This window comes from Benincasa hispida, chromosome 10, assembly GCF_027475165.1.
Source record: "Benincasa hispida cultivar pf3 chromosome 10, pf3_genome.v1.1, whole genome shotgun sequence".
NCBI classification, from domain to species: domain Eukaryota; kingdom Viridiplantae; phylum Streptophyta; class Magnoliopsida; order Cucurbitales; family Cucurbitaceae; genus Benincasa; species Benincasa hispida.
This window is the reverse complement of record NC_143487.1, coordinates 59,796,233-59,814,978: the sequence shown is the minus strand read 5'-3', so window position 1 is coordinate 59,814,978 and position 18,746 is coordinate 59,796,233. Positions and strand designations below refer to the sequence as shown.

The following is an 18,746-nucleotide window of genomic DNA, read 5'->3' as shown; positions in this document are numbered from 1 at the left end:
CTACCGATTCTTCAACTCACTAGCAATCTACCCCACATGTATCTCCAGATTTCTTATGGATGACGCTTGGCTTTTTAGCAATGTGTCGTTTCTGAGTGACATATTCCTTTAAGAGGTTTTCAAGTGCAGACGTTGAACTCGACGCATGACTTCCTCTATTAAAGGATTGTTAGTGCGGCTGTTGTGACGGCAGGAATCTAGGCAACGGTCCTTGCTTTTACTGCCGATTTACCCCTGGTTGGTGTTGCTCCTATTGTTGACTTGCCCAAGAGAAATTTGGATGGTTCCTCCATCCAGGATTATATAGGTTATTTTTAATAAAGCATACCGATTGCAGATTGTTTGGGTAATCAGTGTAGGAACGAGGGTCTCCACAGCCCACACATCTGACCATGGGTTGTACGAATGTTTCCACCTGATTTACCTTTTGTGAGTGTGATGCGTTCCCGAGTGACATATTCTGCAAAAGGTTTGTCATGGTAGCCACTTGTGCAGAGAGCATGGCTATTGCGTTAGAATCAATAGAGTTCACATTTTGAGATCGTCTCATCTTATCTGTTCTTGCATTGCAAGTGTCATCTACCCATAACATATTATGCTTGACTATGCGGTCTAGTATTTCCTTAGCTTCATTATAAGATTTGTCCATGATACAGCCAGCTGCAGCTGCGTCAGCTACCACTTGAGATGCTCTATTTAATCTGCCATAAAAGGTTTCCATCTGGATGGTTAACGATAATCCGTGATTGGGCCAATTCTTGACTAATCCTTTAAAGCGCTCCCATGCAGCACTCAAGGTTTCGAATTCTTCTTGCTCAAAGTTCATTATCTCTCTCTGCCTCCTTGCGTTTGTGGTGGGTGGCAAATATTTCTACATGAATTTCTCCACCAACTTTTCCTAGGTCGTGATCTCCCTAGGCTCCAAAGAACTCACCCATTGCTTTGCGTCGTCACGCGAAGAATATGGGAATAAAGATAGCTTGATAGCTTCTAGAGTGATCCCAGGAATCACAAACGAGTTGCATGTCTCTAGAAAACGTTTCATGTGGGCGTGAGGGTCTTCTTCCCGAGCACCCCCAAATTGTCCAGTTGTTTGAAGCATTTGTAGCATCACAGATTTCATCTCAAATCTTGTCCCATATGGCATTGGATATATGATCCTTAGTAAGAAATCATACAACACAGAAGATACATACTCCCGCATGGGACGCATACTACTGTTTGCCATTATGATAGGATTTTGCACAGTGTGGGCTAGCTGTTGAGCTAAGTTATGATTCACTTGTAAAAATACAAGTTATTGTGACTCAAAAGTTGGAACAATTAGGGTCTTTAATGATAAAATCTCATCATTTTTAGAGAAAATGCATGGAATTACTCGAACACTATCAAACTCATACAAAAGAATGTTTATTGCTAAAATACTGCGGCACTAACTGATAATTTGTAAAAATAAAAATTATCATTGCTCTTAAGTTAGAATAATTAGGGTTTTTAATGATAAAATCTCCTCATTTTTCATAGAAACGCATGAATTTACTTAAACAATAGCAATTTCACGTAAAAGAAGTTTATCACTAAAAATCGCGGTGCTAACGCACTATTTTGCAAGATTTCAACGCAAGAACTGACAATAACGCATTAGACAAGTGCCGCAGGAAACGTGCTAACGTATGAGCCATGCGTCGGAGGGAATTCAACACATAGAAGATTCGTTACTCCGGGCTGATTGTGTCACATCACCACTTGCAAGCATGGGCACCTGCAATAGGCGGCGTCTGAAAAGCTTCCAGAGGTCAGGCAGCCAACCAGGACATGGAATTTAATACTGACCAGGGCATGGATTTAAATGCAGCCCATCCTCCAAGTGGAGGAGACCAGCGCCTATAAATACTTGAAGACCCTCCAAAATTAAGAGTTCAGACAATTAGAAGCTCCATACTCTCTGTAAATTTTTAGACTTAGTTTTAGTTTGTACAAGTTGTGCCGAGGTGTAAGATGATCGAAGGAACTGAGAACCACCACCACTGCCGGCTAGGGAGTGGAGAAAGTTATTCTTGAGAAAGATACTCTGTTCTTGGCTCTTTAAAGTGATTGTACACAACAAGATTGAGCCAAAGAACTACAAGAGATTGTATTCTTTAGCTTCACTCAGTCTCTCTCTTAATATCATTTTCATTTCATTTTGATTGAATATAGTTCTTTGTAAAGACTCATTAATCCTTTAAAAAATTCATATATTTGATAATCACTTTTGCTATTGTTTGTCTTCTATTTATGTTGAAAGCATTAGTACTTCATGCATAATTCTGTTCCAACGCCTAAACCAACTTGACAACTTGGTGAAAGCTTCTTTACTTAGTTGTTCGAAAGAATAGCTAAGCCACATTAAGTAGAACGCCTAGTATAGCTAGAGATAGACTTACTGGTGTTTCTTGCAATCTAGGTTCGACGCATGCACCCTAGAGATAGGCTTGTATGTTATTCACATTGAAAAGTGTTGAATGATGTCTAACGCATGAACAGAAAGATAAGCAACCCATCCCATTTCATCCACACTACATCAGTTGTATGCAATTATCTTTAACCGGCGCATCCACCTACTTAAATTCCATTTTCACATGAACCTTCATTTTTCACTCAGCTCTTTTGTATTGTCTTACATAGGCATAGCATGTTAGTGTAAATAATACATCTTTCACATTTATTTAGGAAAAACCTCCTACTGCAAGTACAACGCATAATCTGTGTTAGTAAAAACTGAATCCCTGTGATTGACCCTGGACTTGCTAGAAACCTAGATTGGATTTATACTTGGGTTTAATCTAGGAAAACTTGAACGTTATTATAAGGAGCTGTGTGTCTTCTGTGCATAATACTAACGCCCCAACGCATTGCATTCATTTAAATTCATCAAGGCAGAACACAACACTTAGACTTTATTCTTCCAATCAGTTTTACTCTATAAATTCCTAGTGCATCTCACGATAGCAAGCGAACAAGTTTTTGGCGCCGTTGCCTAGGATTTCAGTAACAAGAACTAACCAGAAATTCCGTTTGTATTTGTTGTAGGGACACTTCAATTAAGGGAAGTATTACAAGCTATGCTTAGGCTTATGAATGTGTATGAACAGGGAGAACACTCTTGAGTTCAGATACGACCCCGTGATTGAACGGACCTTCCAGCATAGGAATCGATCCAACCGTCGTCGAAGGTTGAGGCAACAGTTACTCAGACTGCAAGAAAGGGAAAGAGCAATGGCGGAAGAACAACAAAATCAACAACTGGCTCACACTGCACAGAACCCAATCCTGATGGCAAACAACAGCACGCATCCTATGAGAGAATTCGCATCCCCTGTGCTATATGATTTCTCTCCAAGAATCATATATCTGATGCCTGATGGAACCAGGTTTCAAATGAAATCTGTTATGCTCCAAATGCTCCAGACTGCTGGGCAATTTGGGGGTAGCCGTGGCTAAGATCCTCATGCCCATATGAAGTGTTTCCTGGAAACATGCAATTCCTTTGTGATTCCTAGAATCACACCAGAGGCAATCAAGCTCTCCTTGTTTCCCTATTCTTTGCGAGACGACGCAAAGCAATGGGTAAGTTCATTAGAGCCTGGGGAAATCACCACATGGGAAAAGTTGGTGGAAAAGTTTATGCAGAAATACTTCTCACCTACCACCAATGCGAGGAGGCGTCGGGAAATCATGAACTTTGAACAGGAAGACACTGAGACTTTGAGCATTGCATAGGAGTGTTTCAAGGGCTTGGTCAAGAACTGTCCAAACCACAGACTACCTTTGACTATTCAGATGGACACGTTTTATGGCGAACTAAACAGGGTGTCATAGATGGCAGTAGATGCAGTAGCAACCGGAGGACTGATGGACAAATCCTATACTGAAGCTAAAGAAATATTAGATCGTATTGCCAAACATAACATGAGTGGGTAGATGACACATACGATGGAAGAAATGACAGAAGAAGAAGATCTCAGAACATTAACTCCGTTGATGCCAACGCGATAGCCACGCTCTTGGCTACCATGACCAGCCTTCTACATAACATAATGCTAGGTAACGCACCAAACCAGTAGAAGGTGAATCAAGTGGAGGCGTTAGGGCAACCCATGGTAACCTGTGTGGGATGTGGAGATTTTCATTCATATGCTGAGTGTCCTCAGAACCCTCAGTCAGTATGTTTCATCAAGAATAACCCATTTTCTAATACTTATAACCCTAGATGGAGAAACCATCCGAATTTTTCTTAGACAGGAGGAAATCAGCAAGAGCACAACCCAGGCGCGAGCCATAAGCAAAGGAATGGACCGCTACTTGTCTTTCAACAAACGCATCAACAACCCTTCAATAGAGGTGGCCACGCATCAAGTTTTGGAACTCCGCTGGAAAACCTATTGAAGGAGTACATAGCCCAAAACGATGCAATGCTGAAGAGCCAGGTGTCATCAATCAGAAACCTGGAACTCCAGGTAGGGTAGATTGCAAGCGAGATGAAAAGCAGGTAGCCAGGCGTTCTACCCAGCAATACAGAGATACTTGGGAATAATAACGGGAAAGAGCAATGTCACGCAGTGACGTTATGGAGTGGAAGAGCCCTTACAGAAAGAAAGATGAATCCAAGAAGCAATAGTCCTTCGAAAGAACACATTACATGTACAACGAATCAGGAAGAGAGAATGCCAGAAAATACCAGCCTTTCGAAAACTGGCACGTCTAACGTGGGAAAGTAGGAGGTGCCTCTGAACGCACCATTCCCTAGGCGTCTGATGAGGAAGAATGATGAACATCAGTTCAAGCGCTTTCTCAAGCTTCTAAAGCAGCTGCACATCAACATTCCACTCATAGAAGCTTTGAAGCAGATGCCAACATACGTGAAGTTTGTGAAGGACATTTTGACGAAAAAGAGAAAATTCAGTGAGAAAGAAGTAATAGCATTAACGCAGGAATGCAACGCGTTAGTAAGCAACAAGCTACCACAGAAGCAGAAGGACCCAGGGAGCTTCACAGTTCATTGTTCAATTGGAGGATTAGATGTGGGTCATGCGTTGTGCGACCTAGAAGCAAGCATCAATCTCATGCCCCTTTCAGTTTTTAAGAAATTGAGGATTGACGAGGCATAACCTACTTCTGTCACCCTTCAACTCGCTGACAGGACAATTAAGTACCCGAAAGGAAAGATTAAAGATATTTTGGTGAAGGTTGACAATCTCATATTCCCAGCAGACTTCATTATTCTGGATTATGAAGCAGATAGGGAGGTTCCAATCATCCTTGGACACCCTTTATTGGCTACTGGGAAAGTTCTGATTGATGTGCATAAAGGTGAGCTAACCATGCGCGTGGATAATGAAGAGGTGAAATTTAATGTGCTCAACGCATTAAAATTCCCAGACAGTGATGATTGTCAGCTAAACAATATTGAATTGACTGAAGAAGAGACTCGAGTATGTGAAGTTCTCGCGCAAGAGGGAACCCTGAAGGAATCCGAGCTGCTAAGTCTAAGTGAGCGGCAGACAAAACCAACCCACCTGAACTCGAATTAAACAGTTACCCGAACATTTGAAATACGTTTTTCTTGGAACTAATAATACATTGCCTGTTATCATTTCCACTAATCTCACAAAGCCTAATGAAGATTCACTTTTGCAGATGTTGAAGAAACATACACGCGTAATAGGGTGGACGCTTGCAGATATTCGTGGAATAAGTCCATCCTATTGTATGCACAAAATTAGGCTGGAGGAAGGGAAGACGGGGTCAATCGAGCCTTAAAGAAGGCTTAACCCCATTATGAAAGAAGTGGTAAAAAAGGAGATTCTGAAATGGCTGGACGCGGGAGTTATTTATCCGATATCCGACAGCAGTTGGGTTAGTCCAGTTCAATGCGTTCCCAAGAAAGGTGGAACGACCGTGATAGAACAGCAACAATGAACTCATTCCTTCAAGAACTTTCACAGGCTGGCAAATTTGTATGGATTCTTGGAAACTCAACGCAGCAACTAAAAAGGACCACTTTCCTCTTCCCTTCATTGATCAGATGCTTGATAGACTTGCAGGTAAAGAGTTTTATTGTTTTCTCGATGATTATTCTGGTTACAACCAGATTTTAATAGATCCAGAAGATCAAGAGAAGACCACGTTCACTTGTCCCTTTGGCACTTTCGCATTCAGACGCATGCCCTTTGGGCTATGCAACACACCAACGACATTTCAACGCTGTATGATGGCCATTTTCTCTGACATTCTGGAGAAGACCGTGGAAGTCTTCATGGACGACTTTTCAGTCTTTGGAGACTCATTCCAGTCATGTCTGGATAACTTAGAAGTCGTTCTCGCTAGGTGCGAGGAAATAAACTTAGTACTGAATTAGGAAAAATGTCACTTCATGGTGACAGAAGGAATTATTTTGGGGCATAAAGTATCCAAGGCTGGCTTGGAAGTGGATAGAGCTTGGATTGATGTAATAGCAAAACTTCCACCACCACCAAATGTCAAAACGTTAAGAAATTTTCTAGGACATGTCGGCTTCTATAAACGGTTCGTCAGAAGTTTTTCTCAGATTGCGTTACCTCTGAGCGCATTATTGGAGGCGAACCGACCCTATGTTTTTAACGAAGACTGCACTGACGCGTTCAAAACCTTGAAGTATGCGTTGACAACAGCCCATCTGGACGCATCATTTCATTCTTATGTGTGACGCAAGTAATGTCGCATTGGGAACTATGTTAGGGCAGAAGAGGGGAAACTTGATACATCCCATCTCTTACGCATCCAAAACATTAAACGACTCTCAGGAACACTATACAACTACTGAGAAAGAGATGTTGGCTGTAGTATTTGGTATTGAAAATTTTCGTTCTTACTTAATTAGTGCATCAGCCACTATATATACCGACCGCTCAGCCATCAAGTTTCTAATGAGCAAGAAGGACGCAAAGCCGAGACTGATAAGATGGGTTCTACTTCTACAGGAATTTAACATTGACATCCAAGATAGAAAGGGAATAGAAAATCAGGTGGCTGACGACCTATCCAGGCTTGAAAATCAAGAAATGCAAGTCCAGAAAAACGACATAAAGGACGCATTCCCCGATGAGAGCTTGTTTAGAATTGAAGGCAGGGAACCTTGGTATGCTGATATAGTTAATTACTTGACCACCAAGCAGTTCCCTAAAAACTTTAATTCCCAGCTGAAGAAACGGCTAGTCCATGACAGTAAGTTTTTTTCTGGGACGAACCGTTTCTATACAGACAAGGCCCTACTCTATACTACGTCGATGTGTCCCAGAGGAGAAGACACAACGCATCTTGGCCGAGTGTCATAATTCTCCTTATGGTGGGCATTTTGGTGGGCAAAGGACCACGATGAAAGTTCTTCAATGCGGTTACTTTTGGCCCACCATTTTTAAGGACGCATGAGAGTTTGTTCAAAATTGTGACCTCTGCCAATGCACAGGGAATATTTCTTCAAAGGACGCAATGTCCTTGAATAATATTCTTGAAGTGGAGTTGTTTGACGTTTAGGACATAGATTTTATGGGCCCATTCCCTCTGTCTTGTGGTCAGCAATATATCCTGTTGGCTGTAGACTATGTATCTAAGTGGGTAGAGGCAGTAGCCTGTGCCAGAAATGACACGTCTACTATATCTAAATTTCTTATCAGGAATATTTTCACACACTATGGAACGCCGAGAGCTCTAATAAGCGATGAAGGTACGCATTTTATCAATTGCATCGTTTCAAAATTACTTGCAAAATATAATGTCAGGCAGAAGATTGCTACCGCCTACCACCCTCAGACAAACGGTTAGGCAGAAATTTCAAATCGAGAAATCAAATCAATTCTGGAAAAAGTCGTCAGCACAACGTGGAAAGATTGGGCGCAGAGGCTGGATGAAGCACTCTGGGCCTACAGGACTACATACAAAACGCCTATAGGTATGTCTCCTTACTCACTTGTATTTGGTAAAGCATGTCATCTTCCTGTAGAGTTGGGGCATAAGGCATTTTGGATAGTAAAGAAGTTGATCATGAATCCGGATGCGACGGGCGTTCAACACAAGCTTCAGCTCAACGAGCTCGAAGAATGGCAAATGAACGCATATGAAAACAACAAGATCTACAAGGAAAAGATAAAGCGTTGGCACGACTAACGCATCAGCAAGAAGGTACTTGTTGTTGATAAAAAAGTTTTATTGTTCAACTCACTCTTGCGTCTGTTTCCAAGGAAATTGAAATCTAGATGGTCCGGGCCCTTCATAATTAAAATGATCTTTCCCTACGGTACTGTGGAACTAACGCGAGAAGATGGCACTGATGTGTTAAAAGTAAACGGCCAATGGGTTAAGCCGTACTTTAAAGACGAAGTGGAATGCCAAAAGTCGTCTCTTGCGCTACGCGAGACAAGTTGAAGCTCGCGTCGAGGCATCTCTGCGATTGTAACGCCACATCCTCCAGGGATGCCTCTCAACCTTATTATTTTGCATTCTGTATTTTAAGTTATGTTTGAATTTTTTAGTTTAGTTATTTGAAAGTTTTAAGTTGATTGTTTTGCCTTTACAAAATTAGAAAAGTGTATAATTAAAACTAAAACATTGGACACGTTAGACACAAGTCTAACGCAGGGGGCAGTTAAGGGACGCGTCTCGAAAACACAAAACACTCGAGTGTTTTGGCTAAACAAGGCGACCCTTCCACTTTGCATTAATTGCAGACGTTAGGCGCTGCCTGACGTCGGCCGCGATCATCCTCTCCCCCTACAAAAACCTCACTTGAACCAAACCGTTTCTTCTTCTCCTTCACTGCGCCTACGAACCTCCATTTCTTTAGAAACCACTAGAACCTCAGATTCACCAAACCTTCATTTTCCTTTCTCGTTCAGCATCTCTGGTGAACAATGTCGTCCGGCTCAAATTCTCAGAACCAAAGCTACAGCCTAGGCAATGATTTGCCGGTAAGTTCCTTCTCCTCCTCTTCATTTTCAAGTTCACCACCACTTATCCCTAGGAAATCAACCTCCGTCCCTACCCAATCGAAAGCCTCTTACGATGACGCTACCTCTACTCAGCGTCTGGCCGTCCCTACACCTTCTTCCACCTCCATGAAAGCTTTGGCCAAAAGCTCCAAGAAACCTGTAAACCCTTTCGGCCAAAACTTCTCTGCCTAGGGCTAAAACCCCACAAAAACCCAAGTCTGCCCCTAAACCAAGGGTAAAGACACCAGCCAAGACCAGGACGCGCCCGTCATCTATAGCCACATCCAAACCTTATAAAAAGCCTGCCCCACCACCATTTATCCCAAACATAACCTTGGTGGGTGCAACGCATGAACCTCTTCCTACATATACCCATACCGCACCATCTCCAGCGGTGCATCCACCTCCCCTTCTATCCATTGAACTCTTAGCCATAATTTACCCAGTGGAATCAGACACGTCTAACTAGCCATCACCTTCACCCATCCTAATATCCTCTCCAGGGACGCCTCACACCCCTGTTGGCACCTCGCCATTCACTCCACCCATCCCAGCCTCTGACAATCCTGTGTCAAAGCATAACCTTGAAGACTTGGCAGAGTTAGCAAGACGTGATGAAGAAGAAGTATTTGGAGTTATTCTAGCATCGCTCAACCAAAAGCAAGAAGCAACTCAAGTGATGCGTTCAGATCCACCAAACGCATCACTCGAGTTGGATGAAACATAAAGATATGCAGCGATGCTAAAGAAGAGATGGAAAATGAAGAAAGGGAAGAGAATGAAAAAAGAGAAGAAGAAAGTAGAGAAAGGAGAGTTGGCCCTGATGCGTCGTAGCCACGCCCATCTGACACGGATGAAGGGCTTATAAAATCAAATAGAGTATCAAGGAAGAGAACGTTGATACTGGAGGAAGAAGAAGAAGAAGAAGTTGCACCCAGACCTGAGGGTGCAACGCGTAAAAAAGGGCACAACGCATTGGAAAATAAATTGGAAGAATATGCGCCCGCGAGACAAGGGTGAAGGAAAACCAATCTCCAAAAGGAGTTGGAGAATGAGTTAAGAGAGTTGGCTAAAGAGGCAAGAGAACATGGCAGGGAAACGCAAGGTAACGGAGGCGTTACCTATGAGAACCATGGGAAGGAAGCGTCAGTTTAATGACATATTAGTAGAAAAAGGCTTCTTCCCTGAATGCCACCCATTGCTAGTCTATATCATAGAAACCATCAACGCACTAGGGTGGAATCAATTCTACGTTGGGCACGATCGCATCTGGCCCAACCTTGTCTGCCGTTCTACAACAGCGAATCGACATGGAAAAGAACATTGCCTTCGTGGAAGGGGTGTTAGTGTACTTCTCGGCAGACAAGATAAATGAAGTGTTCAACTTGAATAGTAATCCTCGCAGAAGGAAACCACATATTAGAGCAACCAACGCCTGGTCAATTGGAAGATGCGTTGAAGATAGTGGCTAAACCTGGAAGTAAATGGCAGACATCAAGGAATGGATCAAAGATGCTTGCTTCCAGGAATCTGAACCCAGACGCTAACATGTGGTATTATTTAATCAAACGCAGCATCATGCCTACAACGCATGATGAAACATTATCCAGAGAACACGTCCTGGCCACTTACTGCATAATACAATGCATCCCGTTGGATATTGGGAGGATTATACGAAACCCGATCAAGACCATCAAGAGCAAGTCTCGAGGGCAACTATATATTTCTGGCTGATTTGCGCGTTATGCGAACACGGGGGCATCCCTCTGGGGGATGATTATGAAGAAGTCGATGGTCTGATAGACATCAAGGCAGTAAGGCATATTCTTCGAGGATCACAGCATCAACCAACCTTACCTACCAAAGAAGTGGCACGTAGACCTCAACCAACAAAATGCACCCCCAAGAAAAGACGCGTCATGGTAGTTGAACACAGCGATGAAGCTTTAGAGAATGAAGAATGTGAAGCTGAGCCAGAAGCTTTGGCTGAAGAAGCACAACCTGCACTTGAATTTTTCCTTGACTCACCAATAGCCCAGCTAAAAGGGAGTCCTGAGTAGATTCATCAAGAACCCATATTCATAGATCAGGACCTTCCTCACTCCATTCCTTCGCCCCAATAAAGTCCAATCCAAAATTTTGTGCCACCTTCAGTGATCTTTGAGCCAACTTGGTTAGGGTCCAGTAACGCAGTAGCATTTGAGACTTAGTTGGACGAGAAGAACCAGTACCCCAACACAGCATAGACTTGGAGGAGTGGTTTTTCCTAAATAAATGTGAAAGATGTATTATTTACACTAACATGCTATGCTTATGCAAGACAATACAAAAGAGTTGAGTGGAAAATGAAGGTTCATGTGAAAATGGAATTTAAGTAGGTGGACGCGTCGGTTAAAGATAATTGCATACAACTGATGTAGTGTGGATGAAATAGGATGGGTTGCTTATCTTTCTGTTCGTGCGTTAGACATCATTCAACACTTCTCAATGCGAAAAACATACAAGCCTATCTCTAGGGTGCATGCGTCTAACCTAGAATGCAAGAAACACTAGTAAGTCTATCTCTAGCTGTACTAGGTGTTCTACTTAATGTGGTTTAGCTATTCTTTCGAACAACTAAGTAAAGAAGCTTTCACCAAGTTGTCAAGTTGGTTTAGGCGTTGAAACAGAATTATGCATGAAGTACTAATGCTTTCAACATAAACAGAAGATGAACAATAGAAAAAGTGATGATCAAATATATGAATTTTTTAAAGGATCAATGAGTCTTTACAAAGAACTATATTCAATCAAAATGAAATGAAAATGATAATAAGAGAGAGACTGAGTCAAGCCAAAGAATACAATCTCTTGTAGTTCTTTGGCTCGATCTTGTTGTATACAATCACTTTAAAGAGCTGAGGACAGAGTATCTTTCTCAAGAATAACTTTCTCCACTCCCTGGTCGGCAATGGTGGTGGTTCTCAGCTCCTTCGATCATCTTACACCTCGGCACAGCTTGTACAAACTAAAACTAAGTCTAAAAATTTACAGAGAGTATGGAGCTTCTAATTGTCTGGAACTCTTAATTCTTGACGGTCTTCAAGTATTTATAGGCGCTGGTCTCGTCCACTTGGAGGATGGGCTGCATTTAAATCCATGCCCTGGTCAGCATTAAATTCCATGTCCTGGTTGGCCGCCTGACCTCTGAAAGCTTTTCAGACGCCGCCTGTTGCAGGTGCCCATGCTTGCAAGTGGTGATGTGACACAATCAGCCCGAAGTAACGAATCTTCTATGTGTTGAATTCCCTCTGACGCATGGCTCATGCGTTAGCGCGTTTCCTGCGGCACTTGTCTAATGCGTTATTGTCAGTTTTTGAATTGAAATCCTGCAAAGTAGTGCGTTAACGCCGCGATTTTTAGTGATAAACTTCTTTTACATGAAATTTCTATTGTTTAAGTAAATCCATGCGTTTCTATGAAAAATGTGGAGATTTTATCATTAAAAACCCTAATTGTTCTAATTTAAGAGCAAGGATAATTTTTATTTTTACAAGTTATCAACCACCCTCAAATTTGAACAATGCTTGTCCTCAAGCATTCTAAAATAATTCTTCGCTATCTCCTCTGCCTTAAATGTGCAAATTTCACCTCTCATCATATTCGTCTCAAAGCTGAAATAAGAGTTGGGAAAATATAACTTAGATTGACGCTTTTCTTAAAAGGACTAATATTTAGTTTCCGATGCGGCAGGCTTCTCATCGCAACTCCTTTCATTTCTCAAAACATTTCAATCTTTTCTCAACCAGCAATGCGTTAGATGCTATTTCTTTTGAAAAACAAATGTTGGATAAAAAGTGATTGTGTACTTGTTTACCCATGCATTTCTCTAGGTATCCCACTTTCGTTTTGGCTTGCCCCCATGGGTGTCATACGAGCATCCAAGTACGGGTGAGAACCCTTTACAACTAAACTCATATCTAATAATCATTCCTTTTTCAAAGTATAATGTTTTTTTTTTAGACTAGATAGAGGAGTTTTATGGGACGCGTTGGTCTAGGATACTTAACTTCATTTTGGCTTACCCCCACGGGTGTTATGCGGGCATCCAACTACGGCTAAGTGCCTGTTCTAATTAAGCTCATGTCATTTGAAATTTCTTTCTTTTGAAGTAATGACAGAGGAGCTGCATTCAAAATTCTTCTTATTTTGTTTCCCTTTTTCTTTATGATGTATACATTGATGCGTCTACGCTCGGATTTCCTTCATCCCTAAATTTGGAGATGAGTTATATCCTCATTGCTAAAAGAGAAACAAAGTTTTAAAAAGCTTTGAGAAATTGAAAGGAGTTTAAGACTTCAAGCTTGCATGCGTTAGAAAGTAAACTTAATCTTTTTAAGATAAGTTCAAGCCTTGTCTATTTTCCCAACGCATATCTTATGCTTATGAGTTCATATAGTTGATATCATTGAGGTTAAGTTAAGCACAAGACTTAGAAAATAATCAAAGAACAAAAATAAAGTATACTAAGGACAAACGCATAATCTATGTTAGTAAAAACTGAATCCCTGTGATCGACCCTAGACTTGCCAGGAACCTAGATTGGATTTATACTTGGGTTTAACCAAGGAAAACTTGAACGTTATTATAAGGAGCTGTGTGTCTTCTGTGCATAATACTAACGCCCCAATGCGTTGCATTCATTTAAACGCATCAAGGCAGAATACAGCACTTAGACTTTATTCTTCCAATCTGTTTTACTCTATACACTCCTAAAGCATCTCACGATAGCAAGTGAACACTAACACATGATATTGCAGGATTTCAACAAAGATTCTAAGTGTCGCAGGCAAGAAAGATTCATTGATTAGGTTGTTCGTGTCAAATCACCACTTACAAGCATGGGCATCTGCAGCTGGCGGCGTCTGAAAAGCATCTGAGTGTCAGGCGGCTGACTAGGGTATGAAATTTAATGCTGCCCAATCATCAAGTTGGAGAAGACCAACGCCTATAAATAGAAGAAATCCCACCAGATGAAGAGATCTGAGCTCATTGTATAATTCTAAAATTTGAGACTTTAGAGCTGTGTTGTGGACGAAAAGAACACGAGAGGGAAGAGAACCACCACCACCGCCGATCAAGGAGTGGGGAAAGCTGGGCTCGAGAGAGAATTTTCTTCCATTTCTTCTACAAGTGGTTGTACACGAATTAGAATTAAGCTAAAGAGGACAAGAGATTGTACTTTGCGGCTTGACTCCTTCATTTCATCTGACTTATCATTTTCATCATCTCATTTCTTAGTTATTTTTGACATTTGACAAGAGATTGTACTCCACAGCTTGACTCTACAGATTCAGCATGGCGCCAAAAACTTGTTCGTCCGCCATTTGTTGTTGTCTAGTTTGCTGTTTGAGTAGTTGTTGCCTTAACCTGTGGCGACAATTAGATCACTTTCTTCGTTGGAAGGTCCTTTCAACTTGAGGTCGTATACGAGTTCAGGAGTGCTTTCCCTGCTCATAAACGTTTACAAGCTTCGGCTTAGCTCGTAATACTCCCTCAACTGTAGTTTTCCTATAAAAGATACAAACAAAATTTCTAGTTAGTTTTGTTGTTGAATCCCTGACAACGGCGCTAAAAACTTGTTCGTTGAATTTGTGATGTGAGCTTAGGAGTGTATTGTATAAAGTAATTGGAAAAATGTGTAAATGTGAATGATGCGTTGATGCGTTTGTGATGCGTTAGTGATGTGCAATAGGATGCATGACACTCTGTAGGCATTCAAGTTTTCTTGAATCAAATCCAAGTATAAATCTAACTCAGGTTCCTAGTAAGTCCAGGGTCAAACTCAGGGATTCAGATTAAAGCTAACACAGACCTCGCGTTGTAGCTGTTATAGAAATATCCTAAGTGAATACAGAAATGAGTTATTTACACTAAGCTGTTGTGTGTGTGCAAGAGGATACAAAAGGGACAAGTAGAAAATAAGGGGTTGTGTGAAAATGGAGTTTAATGTAGGGGATATGCATCGATCTAAGTTAGATGTACATAAATAAGAATATGATGCAAATGAGATGACTTTCTTATCTCCATTTATGCGTTAGACTTCTATTCGGCACTTCTCAATGCGAATGTCATACAATACCCTATCTCTAGGATGTATGCGTTAGTCATAGGATGCAATAAAACACTAGTGCGTCTATCTCTAGATGTACCAAGCGTTTCTAACTTAATGCTGGCTTGCTTATTCTCTCGAATAATTCAAGCTAAAGCGGATTTTACCAAGTGATTTAGTTGGCTTAAGCATTTAGAATTGGATTTTAGATGCATCTAACATAAAGTAAGAAATAAACAGTGGCGAAGTGAGATAGATCAAATATGTAAATTTATAAAGAAACTGATCGACTTTACAAAACCAATACTCAATCAAATGAGATGATGAAAATGATAAGTCAGATGAAATGAAAGATGTCAAGCCGCAGAGTACAATCTTGTGTCCACTTTGAATTTAGATTTAAATATTAAAAAAATCAATCAAAAAACAAAATCCACCAAATTCATGGATCAAGCACCGCGGGCGTAAGTTGCAACAAAAAAAAAAACACGAAATCCATCGACTCTACGGATGATGCACCCACCGTTGGCCTCAACAAAAACCGTTGAAACTTATAGCCGGCAACACCTGCAATGTCGAGAACGTCCGACTGCACTTCTGCCGGCGAGACCAGCAACGCTTTGTTCGCAACTTCATGTCGTAGTTCTCGTATGCTGCCGGTGTGAACGGATTCCATGCGCAACAAGGGTTTTAGCCCCCTCTTTTTCTAATTAATTTATTTAAATCTTTTAATAATCTTTAATTATTTAACCAAAACCAAAATTGAATCAAAATCTCACTAGAAAACAAACTTAAACCAACAATTTAACAAAAAAAATTCACTCTCTGATACCCTTGTTAGCATAAATATTTAAAATAGATTTAACTTTGGGATCATGTCAAATTGTAAAGAATAATAACATATCAGATTTCATTGAGAAACTAATGATAACTTCAAGATGATGATAGATGACTAGTCATCCTCAACTAAAACTCCGAATGCCCTTGGGATCTCTCCCGATGGGATTCAAGAAAGATTGAGTGATTATTGTTTTGGTATATTGGGATATAGCCCTAACTCTCTTTATATACTAGTTCAATTGGAGTTACAATTAGACCCTAATTAACTAGAATAAGCTTTTACCCAAAGTCCACACTCAATTAATTAGGAATCTAAGGCCTTAATTAATTAGATCAAATAATAGGGTCTAATCTAATAAAATAACCCAATATAATAAATTATTAATCCACCTAGCCCAAACTTTAATTAAATATATTATTATTTAAATATGTCTAACACCATATACAACCTAGCTAAATATAATATCAAACCCATATAGGGATAAAAGCTTAGTATGAATCTCTTCAAAGCAGAAGAAGGAGAAGAAGAACAGAATAACAGAAGAGAAGAAGAGAAGAAAAAAGGGTGGGGGTGTTGGGGGAAGGAAAGCTTAATATGAAAAAAGTGCAAAATCTGTTATCGATTTTTTCATAAAAAATCTGACCTCACCTTAAGTTACAATTAAATTAAAAAAGTGCCTATCTCATAACAAAATTTCACTCAAATAGCACTAAACAAATTTTCAAAAATAATCTAAAACTCAATAAATTATAAATCATCCAATCATCTAAATTTTGAAAGAGATAACTAGAAAAAAAGAAAAAAATCGAATCAACAAATTCGTGAAGAAAAAAAAACAAAAAGAAGATAATTTTGAAAAAAGTTCTCTTTTTTAAAGGAAAAAAAAGACGAAATATTATGAAATTTATGATCTCATTTGCGACATCAGTAATACGACCATAAAGAGTCAATTAATTTGTAGGAACCAATATTGATTTCATTCCACGATATGTGTTTTAAATTCTTACAAAAAAAATACTAAGCTCCGGCCCATTATTCTCCTCTGGACTCAACATATAAAAAGTCTCTGAATCCCTGGACCCCACCACTCGTTCAAAGTGGGCCCTCATGTATGCCAGCTCACCATCGGGGCCCTCCACGTCAGAGTTTCCCGGCAAGACTCCGGCACCCATTGACACCGGTCGGAGAAGCTCCATGACTTTGAGATCTTCATCGGAGGCTTCCCTTTTAACACCATACCCAGTTTTTTTACCATTACAAAACATGGTCCATAACGGCTCGTCCATGAGCTTCGTCTTGTCGGCCTTATCGGCTCGCTTCTCGCACTCGAGAGCGATCCTAACCATCCCTGAGCTCATCTCCTTTTGCAACACGTTTGTTTGCATGGCTAACTCAATCACAATGCTAGGAAAACTTCTTGGAGTCTCTTGCATTGATAGACTCACGCGCCCTTTTCTGTACCCGAAGAGCGTTCCAGTCACACTTCTCCCCGACGGTGTTCGGAGCGTGTCTGATAGCCCTGACGGGAGCGATGGGATTTTGCATGCTGGTGTTATGATTGGGAAGGATCGAAATACTGACCGAAAGACTCGAAAGACCTTGGTTTTGTTTTTCTTTCGTTTGGATGGGGGAACAAGAGAAGAGGAAGACGAGGACGAAGATGATTGTGGTGGTGGCGGTGGAGGTGGCGGTGGAGTTGAAGATTCTGGTGGTGGATCTGGGGAACTCGTGGCGGCGGCGGCGACGACAAGGGCGGTGGGGGTGGATTTTGGGTCTCCCATCAACCGACGGTAATGAAGCAATAATGATGGAAGCAGGAGAGGGTGTGAGAGAGAGAGGGTGGGAATGGCCGTTATAGTTAGTTATTGGCATGTGTTTTAGAAAAGGTCTAGCCTCCTTAACTATTGGTAAGGTCAAATTCTTGCTTTCTCTACAAAAAATAGAAAATTTCTTCCACTTTTTTCTCTATTTTATGTTATATGTGTAACGAAGATTGATTTTGTTTTCATTTATTTGAGTGTAATTTGGTCATTTGAGTTGGATGTAACTAATTGATTAAAATAAGTATCTATATTTATAAATTTTGCTATTTATATATTTACAAACACTCAATTGGCTATCGGAGATAAACTTTCTCTTTCTGTTTTTCATCTTTAATTATTTATTAATTCTATTTATTATTCTAAAAGTTCATTCAAATAATGTGATAATGCTTCAATTTCATATGGATAAATTTGTTACATTTGCACTCTTTCACAAACATACTCTATTACCCTCATTTCAATACGAAAACTAATTGAAATTAACAGTAATCAACCTTTATAAATTTGCCAATTAAATTTGTAAAAAAAATAAAAAAATAACAACAATCGTGATAATGATAATAGTAATAATAACTCTTCATCATATCTATAAAAAATGGTAAATTTATTGAATTAATTATTTATAATTTTTATTTGTGAGAATTATCCAATTTTAAAAAAATTCAAGTATGATGTTTGAAAAATAAAGTATTTATCGTCACATGCCATACTATTTTGAGTGAATTTAAGTAAAAACGGGTTGTCAAACATATGCGAAAACATGATTTGTACAAAAAGAAGTAGGTAAATGTCGAAGAAATCCATCACCTTTCCTCTAGAAAAAGCTTTTAAGTTGTGCATTTTCGTTTACTCTTGTAGTTGTTACACCGTTCTATTCCAACTCTATTAAAATTCCTTCACTCGAAAGGAGGACTTATTGTCCTTGAAAGAGGTTTAGCAAATAGAAAAGGCAGCTAGCTTTTAGTTTTCTATTTAGAATCTTTACA

The 18,746-nt window shown here is 40.2% G+C and overlaps 1 protein-coding gene and 1 non-coding gene across 2 annotated transcripts; one reads left to right on the top strand and one right to left on the bottom strand.

Annotated features, from left to right (window-relative positions):
* Window positions 1-737: 737 nt before the first annotated feature.
* Window positions 738-841, top strand: LOC120089553 (small nucleolar RNA R71). The gene has a single exon (XR_005485229.1). It is a non-coding gene; the product is annotated as a small nucleolar RNA R71 (small nucleolar RNA).
* Window positions 842-16,932: 16,091 nt separating this feature from the next.
* On the bottom strand, window positions 16,933-17,718 carry LOC120087661 (protein MIZU-KUSSEI 1). Its single transcript, XM_039044508.2, has one exon. It carries the CDS (start codon window positions 17,716-17,718, stop codon window positions 16,933-16,935), a length of 786 nt encoding a protein of 261 aa, XP_038900436.1.
* Between the last annotated feature and the right edge of the window lie 1,028 nt (window positions 17,719-18,746).